The following is an 18,407-nucleotide window of genomic DNA, read 5'->3' as shown; positions in this document are numbered from 1 at the left end:
AATATGTAAGAATGCCTTGTTTAGCTTGGGAGTTTGCATGACCTCTTAATGAGACACTGGAGTTAGTGTCATTGGGTATTAAGGCATCATGTGACTGTAGATGAAAATAAAATCCTTTAAAGTTTGCATTTAATACTTCCTAGAATCTGTAACCCTTTACCTGCAAGCTGGATAAAAACCTGATAGAGCTCACTGTTTTCTGGTCAGGGTTAGAAAAAGGAGAAGAGGAAGAACACGTGCCAAATAATTCCTTTTCCTCCGGGACAGTCGCTTACAACGACCACAACAAAGTCTGAGCCCGTCAGTGTATGAATGATGTCATTTTCATATACTTAAAATTAAATCTCCCCATATCACAAACGGCGCTGGAGGGATTTGGCAGAAAGTCCCTCTGTTACATCAGGTAGTTTTGCCTAGCAATGACATTTAATCCCCACTGTTTTGGGTGATGCTCTGTGGAGGAACTCTGTTCTAAGGTATATTTGCAGGCACTGCATCACATTTACCTGTGAAAGTTGCTGACTTTCCTGGGATCATTTTGGTTTGGGTGTAGTGTTTCCAAAAGTGATATGAAAGATGTTCTGCTGCCACTATCCAGTTAGGAGAGTGTTCCCTGTGCAGAAGGAGAGATTTAACTTAGGCAATATCTGCAAGCAGCCGGGTCAGGTATTTCCCAGCTGTAATCTTTAACGTATATCGATGTACCTGGAAACTGTAAAAAAAAAAAACCTCCAGGAAAGAACTGGCACTAACACTGCATCATCTAATTGCATGTGTCACAGCTGGGGGGTCCAAAGCAGCGCTAACAGAGCCTACTCGATAGTACTTCGGAAATGTTCTACTAAATCCTTTGTTTGTTTGTTTGTGGTGGTAAGCCTCATGGAAGCAGTTATATGAGGTTCAGCTGCTGTACAAGTAGGTGTGCTGTTCTCACCCTAAATAATGGTGGATTTAGGGTTGCCTCCCTGCCTCGCGGGGATTGCATCCTTGCCCTCCCTGTGGAAGGAGCATGCTGGAGTCCTGCTTGCCTTTCTCATGCAAAGTATCCTCCTAAAATCCCACTTGAGCAGCGGGCAGGGTTTGCCCTGTTATGCTTCCCCTCGTATGCGCTGCAGTGAGCTAAAGATGAGACTGTCAAACTCATTTCAGCAGTGGGCTGAGGAGAGCAGGCGGGTCCCTGTGCCGGGGAGCAGAGACTCAACTGCGCCACCTAGCCCCAGCCTCCCTCGGCGGAGCCGCACACTCGAGCCTGAAACATTGGATGCCAGCAAACAAATTAATAAAAGCTGCTTTGGATATGCTTATTTTAAGCAGAGAGCTATGTCATAACGTAAAGGCCAAATATCATTTACAGTCTGTGAGCTAGCGAACTGCAAAGCTCTGCAACAGCTCTTTGGCAGATTTTAAATTTTTTTTCTCCTGCAAGCTTTTAGTGTTAGCTGAAAATGGACTTTGAGAGCCAGGAAATGTCTTATTACAAAACCTTCACTAAACTCTGCCGAAGGCTCTCTGGTCAGTAAGTAAAGAATTGGCAGGCTAACATATCCCCAAGTTGTTAGAGGAGCTGAGGAAGGCGGGAGATGCAAACAGCTAGGGGCTACCTCTGCAGCATGGAGCGTGATGCTGTGCGCAGACCCGTGCACAGCACGTGCTGTGTACCTGGCTTCCAGCCCTGCCAAGCCGAAGCCAGCCCCCGTGGGCCAGCTCTGCATCTGGTGGTATTTTGCCATTACCCTCATGGTGGTTGGGCTAATGAGCTGGGCTAATAGGCTGAGAAATGTCCCAGTCGAAAAGCTGTGCTGTAGGCCAGGAAGCCACTGGAAGTGACCTCGGGGAGGCTGCCTCCCCCTTTCTCCTGATACCGGGCCTTCTTGTCAGACCCTTTTCAGGGCTACTGTATTTTTGGCATTCCACAGACTATTCGTTCTTGCGGTTTCTTGAACCCACACCCAGTATTTCTGCAGTGGTAGAGAAGTTCTGCCCCAGCCCCTGCAGTCCGAAGTGTGCTGTGCTCCTATAGTACTGTTCCTGAAACCTAACATTTTCTATGAATATGTGCAAACTGCTGAGATCTTTTGAGGCTGATTGTTTGATCAGGTTTTCACAGATGTGTCCTGCAGGAAATGATCACTTGTCTCACCAATCCATAGTCCTTGTTCAAAAACACGGGTGTGACAACATTTTTTCAAAGGAAAAGTAGTTGAGACATTCAGCCTGCAGAAATCCTCTTTTTCCTCTAATCTCATTCTTGTACCTTAGTTGACTGTTTTGGCTGAGGTTTTCTGGAGAACATTCCTGCTGAGATGGAAGTCTGCCTTGAAAAATTACAGCCCAAAAGGTTAACTTTGTAACTTCAGATACTATTGTCAACATGGTATTACAGCGGGAAGTGGCGGGCAGTTTACTAACAGGCAATGGAATAATGGAGACAAAGAGCAGCAAATTATTCTGTTGCTTTTGGGATGTTCTGTTTTCATCTGTGCTACAGCATGTCCGGATTTTTGCATCACCTCTCACCTTGCAAGTGTGTGTATTTCACGTTAAATATGCTGAATAGACCTACTTTAGTCTAGAAGCTTTCTCACATGCACTGAAATACACGTGGAACCAGAGCTGTGGCATGAAAGCAGGGAGATGATTTTATTTCTCTCTGTTATATGCTACATAAAAGTAAGACCTGTGCTGGTGTGGCAGTATTGTGTGGTGAAAGCTGTGACTGTGGCAACATGTGAACGTGCCTTAAATCTGCTTTTGTACATTCCCTGCTGAGGCTGGAGAGGGGACCAGTGTGCTGCCAAAAGGGCAGGCACTGCAGGTGGAGAGTTACCATGGCTGGGAACACGTAAGGGGCTTTGCGGAGTTCGGATGGGAGCATCACCCACCCTGGTAAGCAGGAGCAGCACGGAGCTGGGATGATGGGGCAGCGGAGGCAGGGAGAAGAGCTTGCTAGGGGCAGATACTAACAGTCACCTTGGGAACCATTTGTGATTTTAAGAGCATGTTCTGCTGGACTGGACATCTTGAGAGAACGTTCCCTCACACTCTTCTGGTTATTGGCCTGTGTTTTCAAGTGAATTTCCTACCCTGGGAAGGATCGTGATGACTATTCCTTCAGCCTTTGATCTCCTCGTTGAAATTGAGAATTGAGACTATGATTTAGACCCACAATGAGAGCATCACTTCATGTCATGTAAGTCAGGAGACTACCTTCAGAATGAAGGGAATGGTGTTCAGTGACCAGGCTGGAAAGGGAAACCGCGGGAAAAATGTAGCTCATTACTCTCCCCGCAGCGACATGGTGTTCCAGGAAGAGATATTGAATAACGTCCTTAACAGGTACAAGAACTTTGAAGTAGGTCATATTTGTAGCATAAATGCTTGATAATGATTCTTAATAACAAATCCTTGGTAACCAAAACAATCCAAAGGCCTTAGTCCACATTTGGATGATTACATAATCAATTTTATGGTTACATAAAAAATAATATGTGAAAAAGTAAGATGTCTTTGGTTTTAGAATTAGAAGAAATAGATTTCAGGATTCTGTCCTTTTGCAGTCTTAATATTTATGCTAAAACAGGTATTTTTAAATCCTTAATCAACAAAATAAAACAATGCAGATGATTGTTGCTAATAGCCTAATGGTAATGACCCAAAGGACCCATTTTATGATGTATCATACAGACACACATAAGAAATTTTTGACAAAGGGCAAAATCTCAGGATTTTAAGCTGATCTGGGGCTGAAATAGTCCCCCCTTTATATGAATGCCATTTTAGTGATGGATTTTTGCTTTAAATTCCCTTTGCTAGATGGCTAAAACTTCTGTTTCCACAGGTTTATGTACAGGGCTTGAGTATGCAGCATGGAGAAATCAGGGCTGGGGAACCACTGAAACCTGAATGCCTTCTGAAGGCCTTTTCCAGGCTACATGTTAACTCACATTTTGATGTTATCTGATAATAATATGAAAAAAGTCGAATGGCCACAGGCCATATGAAATGAAGTCACGGGCCGTGCATTCCCCAGCTGTGGTGCAAAGGAAATGACTGATAAAAATATTTTTTCTAGCTGACCTCCGGCTTACCTTTGTCTGCCAAAGAATTTCCGGCTAATTCCCCTCTAAAGCTTTCTTGCAGCTACAGCCTATTCCTAGAATCTTCTGTGTCAGAAAATATGGACCCTATCTGAGCCTGTTTATTGATGCACTTTAGATAAAGAATAAATGAAAGCTTTGTTCTAGATATGCAAATAGTGCTCCCTAAAAGAAAGTAAATTGCTGTATTCCTCTGTAGGGATAGAACAGCACTTGGCATTTGGATAGCTCATTATTAGAGAAACTACTTTGTCCCTGTACCACTGCATAGATGTACTTGGGGACACATTTGTGAGGGGCTGTGGAGTGCTCACTTTTGCAGCAGCAAGTATTTGGACACTGAGCAGCCTAATGCCGTTCAGAAACCTGTGTCTGCTGCTTAGGCTCAGTGTGAGGAGTCTGACCCCTGAGAAATAGATTCAGAAAGCTGGAAAGCTGAATGAGATAGTTTATCTATTAAGACATCAATAAACTCTGAGGAGGGACAGGACTTAAACAGCATCTTTCAATGAAATTAGGAACCCAATACTTGGCTGAAAGGCTTAAGTGGATTAGGAGTCATGTTCATGTTCGTCTTCCTCATTGTTTTACAATTAAGAAAAATAGTAGTGCTGCCCCACTCTTGCTGTCCCTGGTTAGAACATAAAAGACTAAGGTTCAAAGCAGGACAAGAACACCCGTGCCTTTTTATATACAGCATCACTGCTTTCACGTGTCAGCCTATTGCTTTGACCAACTAGACAAGGCCTAAAATCAATCCCCTCTTTGGCCCGAGATGAAGGGAAGACTGCTCTCACTTTTAGGCCGATCCTCTGTTTTGCTGGGGACTATCTCCTGCCCCAAGGAGCCGTGCCACTGTGCAGAAGACCACAAAGTTCATTGAGCCAGAAAACAAGAGAAGCAAATCTGGGTACTCTATCCATAAGCCACGCAGCTGAGCTGGGACCAGCTGGGTTCTGGTAGTGCTTCCCAAAAAGGAAGAACATTTCTCTGTTTCTGTGTTTTGCTTTGTTTCTATGTTATAGTCCTTCACTACCCAAAAGTTAGCCACTCTCCTGGCAGATAGGAGATGTATTTTTACTCTTCCAAGATAATGAAGGAACTAACTTTCCAACATTATGCAGGTTATGCACAAGGAGTTCAAGGCTGAAATGCGTGAGTCATGTTCAGTGTTTGAAAGAAGGTGGAAGTTGCTTACCTTCAGGACAGGATCCCAGGAGGCATGGATCCCACAGCCCCTTCCCGTAGCTACACAGGTCTGAAGGGGAGTGGGATTTCAGGTGATCCTCTCTTTTCTGTGCGTTCTACTGGGTAGGTTACACAAGCCTTCGTGTCTGTTGACTTGCACACTGGCAGTATGCAATCTAGTCATAAGCAGCATCTAAGCATGCATTTTTTTGGTGAATCTCATTGTTTTTGAATGCTTGATATAGTTAACTGAAGTGGGAAAAATGTTGGAATTTTTCCTTATGAGTAGAGCCCTTAAAAATGATTCAAATACAGGCTAATAGGACCTGCAAATGCCTTGTGTCCCTCTGCCAGAGTGAAATTTCCGTGAAATTAAGGGACACACACAAGTTTGTTTCCATAGTTTATTAGTACAAACAATGCATACACAAGACTGTATATTGTTTGAAGACTGCAATAGGTTTCTAATTTAACAACTCTGTAACAAAATTTAACTAAATTTGACATTTATGAAAATATAAATCTCTGATCAGGTAGGTTTTCCCAACAATACAAAGTTTACATAAAAACATTCAATATGATCTATTAGTTGCAAACAAGTTAGGAAAAATCATTCAAGTCACTTAATATACTATATTGGCTTGTACATTGAACATTCACACACTACATTAAGTTCTAGCTTAGCATTCATTTCTTGGAAATTTGTGGCATGGAGTTCTGATTTTAAAAATAAAATTGTTTTGTTTAAATAATTTGAAAATATTTTCACAGGTGTGCCATCTTTAAGATATGTAAGGAGGGGAAAATCTTCTTATCCTTTCAGATGTTGTCCAGTTTTTTTTTTTTTTAACCTGGGCAAAATGTAATTTTTTTTAAAGCATTTGTCATTATTTCACAATTTCTGCCTTGAAACTGGTAAAACTGTACAAAAGGCTCAGAACAGTTCTAAAGCAGAAAGTGAAGCTTGTAAGTATGTGGAAGTAAGAAAAACCCATTACAAATTCGACCAATAAAGGACCTTTGGACAGCCTTTACATTTAGTGGAGTATTTCAGCACATATACAAGCAGTCCCAGAGTGTTTGGTCATCTGATCTGTATTTATCATGGGAAAGAACAGAAATGATAGTAAGGCAAATGTTATCAAGATAAATACATGGCATGTCTGAAAACATTCTATTATTTGGGGACACAGGAGATACTTTAGACTTTCTTACGACTAAATGAATAGCAACCTTTTAACATAAAGAAACTGATGTGTTTAACTGTTCATCTGTAACGCCCTTTCTCTTTGAAAAAGTTTTCATTACGACCTGTACTAACACACACTGCGAAGACGGAAAAATTCCCCAAACCAAAAATAAAACCCCAAACCCTATATTCCTTTTACAACCTAGGTTTTTATCATTTTTATCATAATACAGAAACCTGAAATCCCTGCATGCAATTAAAAAAAAAAATCTTTCAGTCCATTCATTGAGGTGTACAAATACTTATCACCTCAGATGTTGACATGTTTGCAGCTGACTGGCACCTACTCCTTTCAACCCAAAGATTAATCCCAATTAAAAGAAAAAAAAAGTAGGTATTTTTAAAATGATGATGGAATGTATCAAGTGTTCCAGGTTGGCAGGTGACATCTTGTCATTGCACCATCAAGCAGAAAACATATTTTTGCAAGTGGGTATAAAGTTGGCTGTTAGCTATAGACCCATCTAGGCGACTTGGTATATAAAATAGTGGTCTGACTCTTCTGACCAATCATGTGGAGCTTTAGTTCTAGTTAAAACAGTTTGTCAATCCCAGATAAGATCACCTAACTTCTGTAATAGCATAACAATTTTGATAGTATTGCTAGAAATTTTTAATCAAGGCCCTGGTGAAATCCTGGACTGAACCTTGTATTCCGAAATTTAAAAAACCCTGCAGCCCATTTGCTTTATGTTTGCTTTTATGTTTACATAAATGTAAGAATATTTGTCGAGGAAAAAAACAGCTGGTCTGCCCTCTGCTGTTTCTGTCTGTCTTCCAAGAAATGCACTGATTTTTACGTGAATTCAGAAGACAAATCTATGCATGTATACTATTATTCAGATAAGCTCGTCCAGATGGTTACTCAGTTGTCAGGAGCAAAACTGTGTCCTCTGCAGTCTATGGCTGAGCACACTTTCTCATAGCAATAGTTGTGTTTTTTGGTTGGTGTTGCTTCACTCACCTCAGGCTCTGTAACTGTAATGGGGCTATCCCTTGCAAATACTTCCGTTGATTCCCTCCAAATGCAGTCTGCAGTCACTTTGAAGCTATAATTGTGACATTTTGGCCTAATCACTTGTGTTGTGTTGTTGAAAATCTGACGGCTGTTTGAAGTAGCAATTTTGATTTTCAGTGCAGCGTCGACTCGATCCACTACAGTGTAAGTACCTATACTTCCGTCATCAAATCCAATAATAATATTTAAATGTCTCTGTGAGAGTGCAAGAAAAGTGGGAGTTTTATAAAGAGAACAGGCACCAATGTTTTTGCCATCCGCTAGCCTCATTACAATTAAGCTAGAGACCGCGCCATTATCATCATCTTCTTCACTACGAAAACAGATGTACACAAGATAGCGGCCATCACGAGAGAGCCTCTGCCGCCAGATGACACCCAGAGCGTGAACCACACGAAGTTTTCCGCTGTATAAATCAAGCACATTGATGTTCTCATCACCACGGGTTATAATTCCTAGCTTCCCATTTGGAGATATTTCAAAGTCTTCCAAATTTTTTAAGAAATTGGTAGGCAATTGTACACGTCTGCAGATGACTTCCTCTGTTAGGCTCCAGATGTTCACAGTTTCAGTAGATGTTATAAATACTATAATATCTGGGCAGTCTGGTATCAGCTTAATATCCACAATGCTTGCACCATCATCACAGCAAAACTTCTTGGTTATACTGCCTGTCCAGAGACTCACTGCCAACACTTTATTCTTTGCCATTCCGACTACGAATGTATTTGCAGTTGTTATAAATGCATTCTGTAAGGCAACTAAAATATTGCAAACCCTATGTCCTGTAGCCAGTCGCCAAACTCTGGATGCATTTTGCTCGCAGAGGGAGACTACAAATTGATCGTTATGAGTAATCATTAGCTCCGAGATTTTTTGTCCATTAATGCGAAAGATATTTTCACCACTAACCGTGTGCCATACGTACTGGCTGCATTTATCATCTGATGTAACCATTATCTCTCCAGAAGAGGTCAGCACACAGTTTTCAACAATACCTTCATGCTTGAACACAGCTTCAATAAATCCAGTGCTAAAGTTCCACTTATGGACAGAATCTGATCCATCCAATGTGTATATTAATTCACCTCTGGCTGGCAACACCAGTCTTTGGATAGGCTTGCCAGATTTGTCAATATTGGACATAGCAGTTATGATGTCTATATCCCAAATAGAAAGGACACCACTGGTGGATAAGGATAGCAGCATGTTATGATGATTTGATTTAATTAGCCTAACTATAGTTCCTGAGATTTCCTGTAAGCTTGCCATACACTGTCCCGTATCTCTTCTCCAAACAAAAATGGCTGAGGTATTTTCCATTGAAGCAATTATACAGTTGCCATTTTTGGACAACACGGCAGATATAAAGCGCTCATTGTGTTTAGCTCTAAACTTTTCGGCCACCTTCCACACACGAGTGTCAAGAAGTTCAATGCTGAGAGCCTTACAAATTAAAATTGCACTTTGGTCTTCAGAAAGCTCTATGCTGACAACTTCACTGTCTTCTCTCCTACAGTCAAAGTCATCCGTAAGCTGGGGATTTGTGATTTCCTCCGTATTCCAAACAGAGAGGCTACCCTCGTTGTCCACCATCACCATTTCTTGGGCTGTGTCCAGAATGAGAAGGAATTTCACAAATCCACCAGAAAATTCAGAGGTCACGGTGGCCAGCTTCTCTCCGCTGCCCAAGTGAAAAATGGTCACGGTGTTCAAATACTGTCCGCAGAACGCATAAACTCCGTCTGGAGAACACTGCACACAGGTCACTTCATACCAGCAGTGGAAGTGATAGAGGGGCCAACCGTAAAGCAGATCTATTACAGTAACATCTTTGCTGGCCTCCAGCCAAGCAAGCACATGGTTGACTGATAACGTAAATCCATTTATAAAACTGGAGCCCCCTGCAATTCCACAATGTTTTGACCCCTTAATTTCCACCTCAGACAGAAGACAGGAATTTATGTTATCGTATATCAAAAGAGTGTTTTTTGTTGTAGCCACTACAAGATACTTTTCATCACTAGTAAGCTTCATCCCTAAGATAACAGAAGGAGCTGTTGTAATCTGCCTTAGTAACTGGCGGGTCTCTACATCCCAAGTGCTGATGGAGCCATTTTCTAAAGCAGCAATAATTGTGCTGGGATTAAAAGTAGGCAAAATCTCAGTGACGTGCATGCAGCTGGATGACAGTGGCAGGCGCTCGGGGCTGTAAGTCACATCCATGGAGGAATGCAAAGGGACGATAGAGCAGTACTTGGGTCCATCCTTGTCACATTCTAAGAGGAGATGTCTGAGTTTGGGCAATGAACTTACTACTGGGAGAAGTCTCTGCTGCAATTCAGCGGAGAGCGAACCTGGGTATTTTACTACTTTGAACTTTATACTGCGGAGGGTACTGGCCAGAAATTTCAACTCCTTTTCTTGCGAGTAGGTGTAAGCCAGTTCTATGTCAGAAAGTGCTTTATCAAACTGCCCTATTCTAATCATGGTGTATAGCCAGCTGAAGTTCATAATGACTCCGTACAGAAGATCATCTGTTCTTCCACATCTTGTCAAGTGATGAATAAGCTCTGTCATTTTTCTGTGATTGATAAAAAAGATATCAGGCTCTAACGGATTACACTGAAAGACCCATGGCTGATCAGGTGCCTGCCTGTCAAAAGCAGTCTGATCCATGCAGTGCTTTTCATCCTCGTTCAGGCCTCTACTGTCACGGTCAGGACAACCATTCAGATACTGGTCATTGCTGTAAAAAGGTTTTCTTCGTCCACCTGACCAAACACCAAGGAAATACTCTGCCATGACTGTGTGCATTTCATGTAAATCTTCTTCATTGTGCAGGTACAATTTCTGGGCAATTAGTTGCAAGTGCCTATTTGCCCAAAGAAGCAGCGTTACATTTTTCACCTGTCGCTCTATCAAGTACCCCTGTAAGCCCTCCTTAAGCCTTGCAATGTATATATATGGAATTCTCAGTGGGTTACTTTCTCTGACACTCTCACTCAGTTCGTACATAACACTGTTGTCAAGGGCTAAAATATCTTCCAGTTCCATTTCACTCAGGCCAGATTTGGACATAGTGATGTAGCCAAGTGCTCTTGACAACAGTCTTGATCCACACTTGTTTTCCAGTGACCAAAACAGCTGCTCTATGCTTTCATGGACAGTGACACAGAGGGAGGACTCATCCACATCTTTGTGAGATCTCCAGTTCCTGACCTCTCTGAAGGTTAAGTTCACAAACATAGGCAGTGTGCACTTAGAGAATGCTTCATTGACGTAGATTTGTTGCCCTGATGTTACTTTTCTTTTAACTCGCAGCAGCTGATGTTTCAGTACTTGGCTACACATCTTTCTGTCCCTTGCAGTCAATTCAATGTAGTTGTCTTCTTCATGAATAAGGCACCTCAGTTTTTGCAGGATCCCATGCTTGTTTGGCAGTGTTGACAAAATTATCCGTACTGAACGGGGAAGGTGAATGGGAAGCCACCAGAGCTTCCTACCATCATCACTATCTGTTAGCTGTTCTAGGGCATCAAATATTATTACCAGCGGCCTGTGGAATGAAGACTCATTCAAGAGATTAATGAACAAGTCCCGAAGGTCATGAATCTTTTTTGGGTAACTTTGTACGAGGCAATGATAGTTGACTGCTAATTGTTCACAAATGCTTTGAAGTATATTCTTCAGATCTGTACTTGTTTCGGTGGATCCCAAAAATCTTATAACTACCACAGGGTCAGAATCTGGTCCCATCTCTTCTTGCAACCAGGAGTAGGACTAGAATATAGAGCATAATTTAGTTAATATCTAAATGAAGCACAGTAACAGATTTTATAAATAGTGATTGCCTATATATAAATAAACATTTTTAAATGTTACTGGTTGAATGGAAATGCTTTCACTGGCAGAGTTCAAGGCTGGTTTGATTTATGTGCACTGAATGAAATTCATATCATATATCATCTTTGTTTAGCACAGGTAATATCCCAAAACACTAAGACCCAGCTCCACAAAAAGGCTTACGTCTAAGGGGACATGAGTAGAATGTGGTCCATAAATCCCAGGGTATCCTTTGCAAAATCTGTGTCTCACTTCTGAAAGTCAGTAGGTAGATTCTCTTATTAATAAACTTGCTTAGACACTAAGCAATGTCATCCTTGGCCAGGTAGACCAGCTTGCCACCTAAACTTGTTTAACATCATTGATTCTCAGCTGAGTATAAATGCATGCCCTGACGGTTTTGGAGGACAAGGATCAGAGTACAGATTGCCCTTTACTAGCAGGTTACCTTAATTCCTGGACCACAGAAGTACACTCTGTCTTGGCTGGCCTGTGACTTTTGCTCTTACACACTGCCGCAAGGGGTAAAAAGTATCTTTTGCTGTTTTTTTGACTAGCATACTTTAAGCAAGTGAGGAATGTGGCTTTAAATCCTCTGTCTGTGCAGGCTAACACACTCAGTTCTCGTACTTGCTAAGTCTTTTCACATAACTTTAAGTCATTACAGAATATTTTAAAAGAAAAGCGTAACCAGAGTCTTTAGGTTAACTTATGTACTCAGATCTGAAATGAGATCTTGAGTTGCAAACCCCAATTTCATATACGCAACTAATGTGAATCTATAGGAAGTCACATTTGGGAAAGATATGGGATTTTAAACATTATTGGTCTCTTCTCCATTTTCTTCTGGCTGATACGGCTGTTTCCCAGCCCACTGTGCTAAATTCTCTGAGCACCCTGCAGGGAACTCAAAGTTGTGACTCCCAGCTGGAGAATTAGGCTTAGAGATGCCAGCTTGGTGTTTTTCTTTATCTGGTCCTGCCTTGCACAAAGTGTTTCACTCATCTCCCTGTACTACTCAGCTCAATGATTTTAACAGCATATGTCAGATAAATGAGTACAGGTATTTTTGCAGGTTATTACAGATAGATTTGTAGCAAGTGTATTTGTAGTAAGTGTATCAGACTAATTCCGGAATAATTTCTGATGAGAACATAAGATGGCATGACTTGGAAAGACATGTTGTATTTGTGAATAAGACTAAAACCAGCATATGATGTTTAGATGGTTCCAGATTCACAGGACCTCAGTGTAACAAGAGGGAAAGAGATCCTTCTAAAATACACGTTGTTAATTCAAAAATACATTGATTCCTGTTAGGTTTTTAAGAGCTCTGATAAAGTATTTTTGTTTGGCTAAGCACATGATACAGACACGTTATCATTGAAAGGTAAGTCTTTTTCTGAATATGCGTACAATAATATGCAGAATATACTTTTTATTATTTTTATTTTATATATTGAGGGCTGATACCAGATCTGTTGACAAAAGGAAGAATGAAAACTAAGTTGGCCCTTACACACTAATGCTCCTAACATCTAAAGTATTTATTTACCTTCTTCGCCACTTCGGCTAATAAAAGAGTCTTCCCTGTGCATGGTCCTCCGTATATGATAAGAGGGTTAATGTGTCCTATTTTGCTAGGTAGAACGTACTTGTGAACTATGTTTAATGCCTCACATCTGTATTCATAAAAAGTGGAGTACGTTTTACATAGCGATGAGTGTTGAAGAACTTCATCATACAGCAAGTCTGTCTCGGTGTCAAAATTCTGCTGCACTGTTGCTTGGATTATATCAATCATGTCTTCATAGAACTGTTTACCAAGTCCTTCGATGTAATGGTTCTCCACTTCTTGGGAGTAGCCCAGTTTCATGTCACAGTGAGTGACGGACGTGTACACTCTCAGATTGGACGATGCGACGATGGTAGGAATGAATTCATCCCTGAGCTTGATCAGTTTCTCATGGGCTTCGGGATCTCGTAGAAACTTCCCAGCTGTATGTACCACATCCATGTATTTTCCCATCTCTGGAATTTTAACAAAACGCTCGATGTTGGCAATTTTCCGAATGTAGCAAACACACTTCTTTAGGAAAGCTGGTGTTTGTTTACCCAAGGCAAAATCAAGTTCATCTTCAATAGCTGAGGATGAAAAGAGAACACAGAGTCTCTGTTATCTTTTCTTTATAAACAGTTCAAGAATATCCCCCACCCCCAACATGCAGACTCTTAAATGTTTGCATCTGTTTTCTGTAAAAAACAGAAAAAGCACAGAAAAATCCCTGGGTGCTTTTGTATGGGTTTTGGTCTCAAGCAAGCACAATGAACATTTTTTTTTCTCTTGAATTATATGAGAAATGCTGACAGAAATATATTTTCATGTTTGTGAAAAGGTTGATAGAAAAGATAATAAATTAATAAATAGAAATAGTTAGTCTGAATTTTACCAGAAGAAAGATATCTCTTTGCTTGGCTGTGTTTCATTTTTCCTTTCTCATACAGCAATTTCACAGCAGTCTTAAAAATCTTCTTAATCTCTTCTGATATATCTTGCCATTTGCTCTCATTCATAGAGTTTGAAGAAGATTCCATCTGTTAAAAATATCCATAGTTAAACAGTAGCTGTAATACACACATCTACAACTTCAGAAAGTAAAAGTCTAATATTCAAGGTCATAAATAACATGGTAACAGAGAAACACATACACTAAAAAGAAATAAATAAGAGTTCAACTTTTTATACTGCAGATAATCATAATGTATTCCATTTTAGAATTATAAAGTTAGCTACTTTGAGTATTTTCTGAACTCCTACTGTAGGCAGCTAATGCAATATTTTTCAAGAATAAGACCAATAACACCTGTATAGAAAAAGGGGTTTGAGAACCAAGCCTGAAATAATGATAATAAAGCAGCAGTAATACTGCTAAAATTATTGCTCCTTTAATGAGAAGTAATAATAATAATTTCAACTTGGATCTCAAAACTGAAAATGAGGTTCCCGGTACCTGTAATTAAGCCCCTCATATTAGCTACCATATTTGAAAAATACAGGATTATCTCTGACATTACTTTCATTCATTCATTGCTATAGTAACAGTAATCTTACTGTCATCAGAGATGGACTGTAATATAAAGTCACTAATCCTTTCAGATGGTATCTTGCAGATGCCACGATGGAGGTTTCTCTAAGGCAGCTGGTGGTCACTGCTGCATTACTTACTGCAGGTGAAGTGTTTAAGGGGGCTCCAGTTTTCCTGGAGGGTGTAATAGGAAAAAGAACAGCCTCCAGGACACGCTCCCTAGCAACTCTTTCTTGACACGTTCAGAGCTGTGTATCTTTTATTACTTTCTGTAAGTTTATGAGATGTAACTCTATGTTAGCTTTAAGTTATGAACATCTTTTTACTTACTCCTGTGTATCAGTAGCTTGAGGAAAGGTACAAAGTTTTAATAACAAAAAAGCCAAGCTTTATTCAAAGCGATACTGTGGGTATTAGCAAAACAATACAAAGTTACAAAACTTGCTTTCTCCCTTGTGATGAATACTTAAGAATTAGCCACATTATACTGTCTTCAACTCATTAAAACTCTTTCTGTGTCTATGTTTTTCATGTTTTCAATGTTTTTTCATGCAACAGAGAAAACATTCTGCTACACGACAAGTGAATGCAGTATAATGGTTTAATTTCATTTTCTGGTATAATACAGTATGCACTCAAAATTAAGTGATGTGCTGGTTTCAGCTGGGATAGAGTTAATTTTCTTCACAGTAGCTAGTATGAGGCTACGTTTTGGATTTGTGCTGGAAACAGTGTTGATAATACAGGGATGTTTTTCATTATTGCTGAGCAGTGCTTACACAGAGCCAAGGCCTTTTCTGCTCCTCACCCCACCCCACCAGCGAGTAGGCTGGGGGTGCACAAGAAGCTGGGAGGGGACACAGCTGGGACAGCTGACCCCAACTGACCAAAGGGATATTCCATACCATAGGACGTCATGCTCAGCATATAAAGCTGGGGGAAGAAGAAGGAAGGGGGGGACATTCGGAGTGATGGCATTTGTCTTCCCAAGTAACCGTTACGTGTGATGGAGCCCTGCTTTCCTGGAGATGGCTGAACACCTGCCTGCCGATGGGAAGTAGTGAATGAATTCCTTGTTTTGCTTTGCTTGCTGGCATGGCTTTTGCTTTACCTATTAAACTGTCTTTATCTCAACCCACGAGTTTTCTCACTTTTACCCTTCCGATTCTCTCCCCCATCCCACCAAGGGGGAGTGAGCGAGCGGCTGTGTGGTGCTTAGTTGCATGGCTGGGGTTAAACCACAACAAGTGAATACTCTATTAAGGACTTCACTTTTTGTACACTGAAATCTGTCCTTGGGTATATTGGATGTGTAGGAGGGTAGAACTGCGCCCTGGATAATATGCAGTTTTTATTCTCATCAATTAAAGACAAATGCCTGTTTTAAAAATTATAATTAACAGTGTTCAAAAATCTTCTGTTAGAATACAGTTAATAAGTTAAAAGTATGAGATCTGACTTGGGACAGCACTAAGCACTTGTTTGATGGTTAAAGAGCTTTCTTGTATGGGGACAGAAGGGAAAATGTGTATTTCCTCTGCAAATCCTGTTCATTGAACTCTAGCAAAAGCAAAATACCAGGGCAGGAGAGCCTGAGCTCTCCCTATTCCAACATCAGGGAAGGGAAGAGAAACCTGTACAACTGTCCCACTAGTCCCAACAGGTCATGAATGACTACAGTCCACTTCCTCTAGCTGTTATCAGAGAGCGCATCAACGCAGGAGCCATGACCCATCGTGTTCCTTGGTGCTTCGCAGCTGCTCCCTTCACCATGTATGGGAAAGGAGCATCACAGCACCAGTTGCTCAGGTGTGCACAGGGCTGTAGAAGCTAATTCAGAGACAGCAGCAAGTGCCTGGCCCTGGGGACTGCCCACCACTGTAACTGACAGAGAAGAATTTTGTAAGGAGGTGCCTATGACTTACCGTATTCTGGTAGTTCTTCAGCATTTCAGATTTTGGTCTGAGGTAATATGCTGGTGGCACCGCATTCTCATCCCTGCAGTACCACTCTTCTAAAATCCTTGTCTCTAGCTTGGCCTCTACAGCAGCATCCAGGATCATTTCAAATTCTGCTGACTCAACTTCCCCCGGTATTCGGATGTTCCCGTACTTCTCTCCCAATAGGCCCTGTGTATTTGCAGGAAAGTAGGGATTAAATTTTTCTTTTTAGTGATGCAAAAACCCTCCTCAGGATCTGAATTTCATAAAAGTCAGTGTGTTAATAGTTTAACGACTTTGAAATTACTAGGAAGGGAAACAGATACAGTATAAGATGAATTACTGTTGAGGGTACTGTACTGAGCTGCATCCTACTACGATGACTTGGTAAAATTTCAAGTAGATGCATTGTCTTTCTTAATATTAACTGGTAATAAAAATACAAAGGCATTCAAAAGAAGAAATTAAAAAATATCCAACATACTTTCTTAGCACAGTATTGACTCGTGTATTATTGATTCCCGTTAGTCACAGGTTGGCATTAATCTCACATGCAAAAGTGAATGTGGAAATCCTTTTCTCTGAACTCAGGATAAGGATGCATCTCTGGATTTCTTACCTCTTGGCTTTACTCTTAGTTTCCACAGTAATGGAACAGAAGATTTTATGTTCTGTTTGATGAAAATTCACATGATGTTATGTACAGCTCATATTGGTATTATTAAATATGTGGCTTAACCAGCAATACCAAGGATCAATGTTGCAGAACCACAAGCTGCTTTGCTGTGTCATATTCCTTTGTTGCAGAAGTGTTCAATGTCTTTGCCCCCGTAGCTGTCCACTGAATGAACAGTGGAGCAAGGGAAAACAGTTTTGATGAAATACCAAATAGAAATAGAAATTTTAGTACTTAAATGCACATATTTGGTATATAGGCAAAGGTTTGTGGAAGTCAGTGCTTAAACTGTGGCATAAGAGATTTTTCACCTTCAAAACTGAGGATTAAAATATTGGTTGCGATGCTCTGAATACATTTTTTTTAAATTTATTTCCATAGTTTGCAGTCCATAAATATTTATAAAAAAAGGATTGAGAAAAACTTTATAGAAGATAGAGTTGCAGGAAATTCCTGCATTCTTTCGACAAAATTTTTCAAATTTGTGATCATCAGCTTAATTCTGCATTCAAATCTTGGTGGACAGAAGTTAGTGAGAACTCTCACTTCCTTTAAAGTAGGATTTTTTATTTCTTTCCTCATTTAAGTGTATTCAGTAAAGATATTGAGTTATTGAGGAGTACTTAATGTGGACAGGAACTGACAGTATCAGCATCTTGATTTGAATCAGAAAGATCTCTTAGTAAAGTAATGCTAATGCAAATATAGTAGTACCCTAAAAATGTAAACGACCTTGTTTGTAAATAATTAAAACCTAAATATTCATTATTTTTAAAGCACTCATCATAATGAGAAGCTGTTTTAAACTTTTCCAGCTGTAACTAAACCCTGAAAATCAATAACTGATGATGAAGCCTGCGTCACTGATTATAAAAGCATGAAGCTGCAGACCCCTTTTCTGAATTCAGTTGTGTTGGCAGAAGGTACTCAAGTGGCTCATCATGCTAGATGATGTAGCCTCAGAGCAGAGACGTCAGAGCAGTGCATGTGAACACTTCCTAACCTCTTTCAGGCAAACCCACCTCAGTTAGCTCAGACCACAGTTCACACTGTGTAAACTAACGTGGCCGATTTTTACCTGGAGCAGATTAGGAAGAGCTCACATGAACTACAGTGCTGGCTCTGATAGTGAGCGGTTGACATCTTCCAACAGAGAAGTAGTGACAAAGAGCTGGTGGACAGGAACAAGTCAATGTCTGTCCACTGCTTACGAGAAATGAAGGAATGTAGGAATTGTGATAGTTCATACAGTCCAGGTTTCAGTCTCTGACAAGTCCCAGCACCCAAGTCCTTCAAGAAGCTGCTCC

General features: G+C 40.6%; 1 protein-coding gene across 1 annotated transcript in view; it reads right to left on the bottom strand.

Moving 5' to 3' along the window:
- Positions 1-7,267: 7,267 nt before the first annotated feature.
- The window catches only part of NWD2 (NACHT and WD repeat domain containing 2), a 57,832-nt gene continuing 46,692 nt past the window's right edge, over positions 7,268-18,407 (bottom strand). Inside the window, exons 4-7 of the mRNA XM_050896360.1 lie at positions 16,410-16,613; positions 13,849-13,993; positions 12,954-13,543; positions 7,268-11,335 (exon numbers count right to left, since the gene is read on the bottom strand). Coding sequence (XP_050752317.1) covers positions 7,400-11,335; positions 12,954-13,543; positions 13,849-13,993; positions 16,410-16,613 — 4,875 coding nt within the window. The 3' untranslated portion in view covers positions 7,268-7,399. The remainder of the gene's footprint in view (positions 11,336-12,953; positions 13,544-13,848; positions 13,994-16,409; positions 16,614-18,407) is intronic.

The sequence above is a fragment of the Gymnogyps californianus genome, chromosome 4 (assembly GCF_018139145.2).
Source record: "Gymnogyps californianus isolate 813 chromosome 4, ASM1813914v2, whole genome shotgun sequence".
In the NCBI taxonomy this organism is placed as follows: domain Eukaryota; kingdom Metazoa; phylum Chordata; class Aves; order Accipitriformes; family Cathartidae; genus Gymnogyps; species Gymnogyps californianus.
This window is presented reverse-complemented; position numbering and strand designations above follow the sequence as displayed.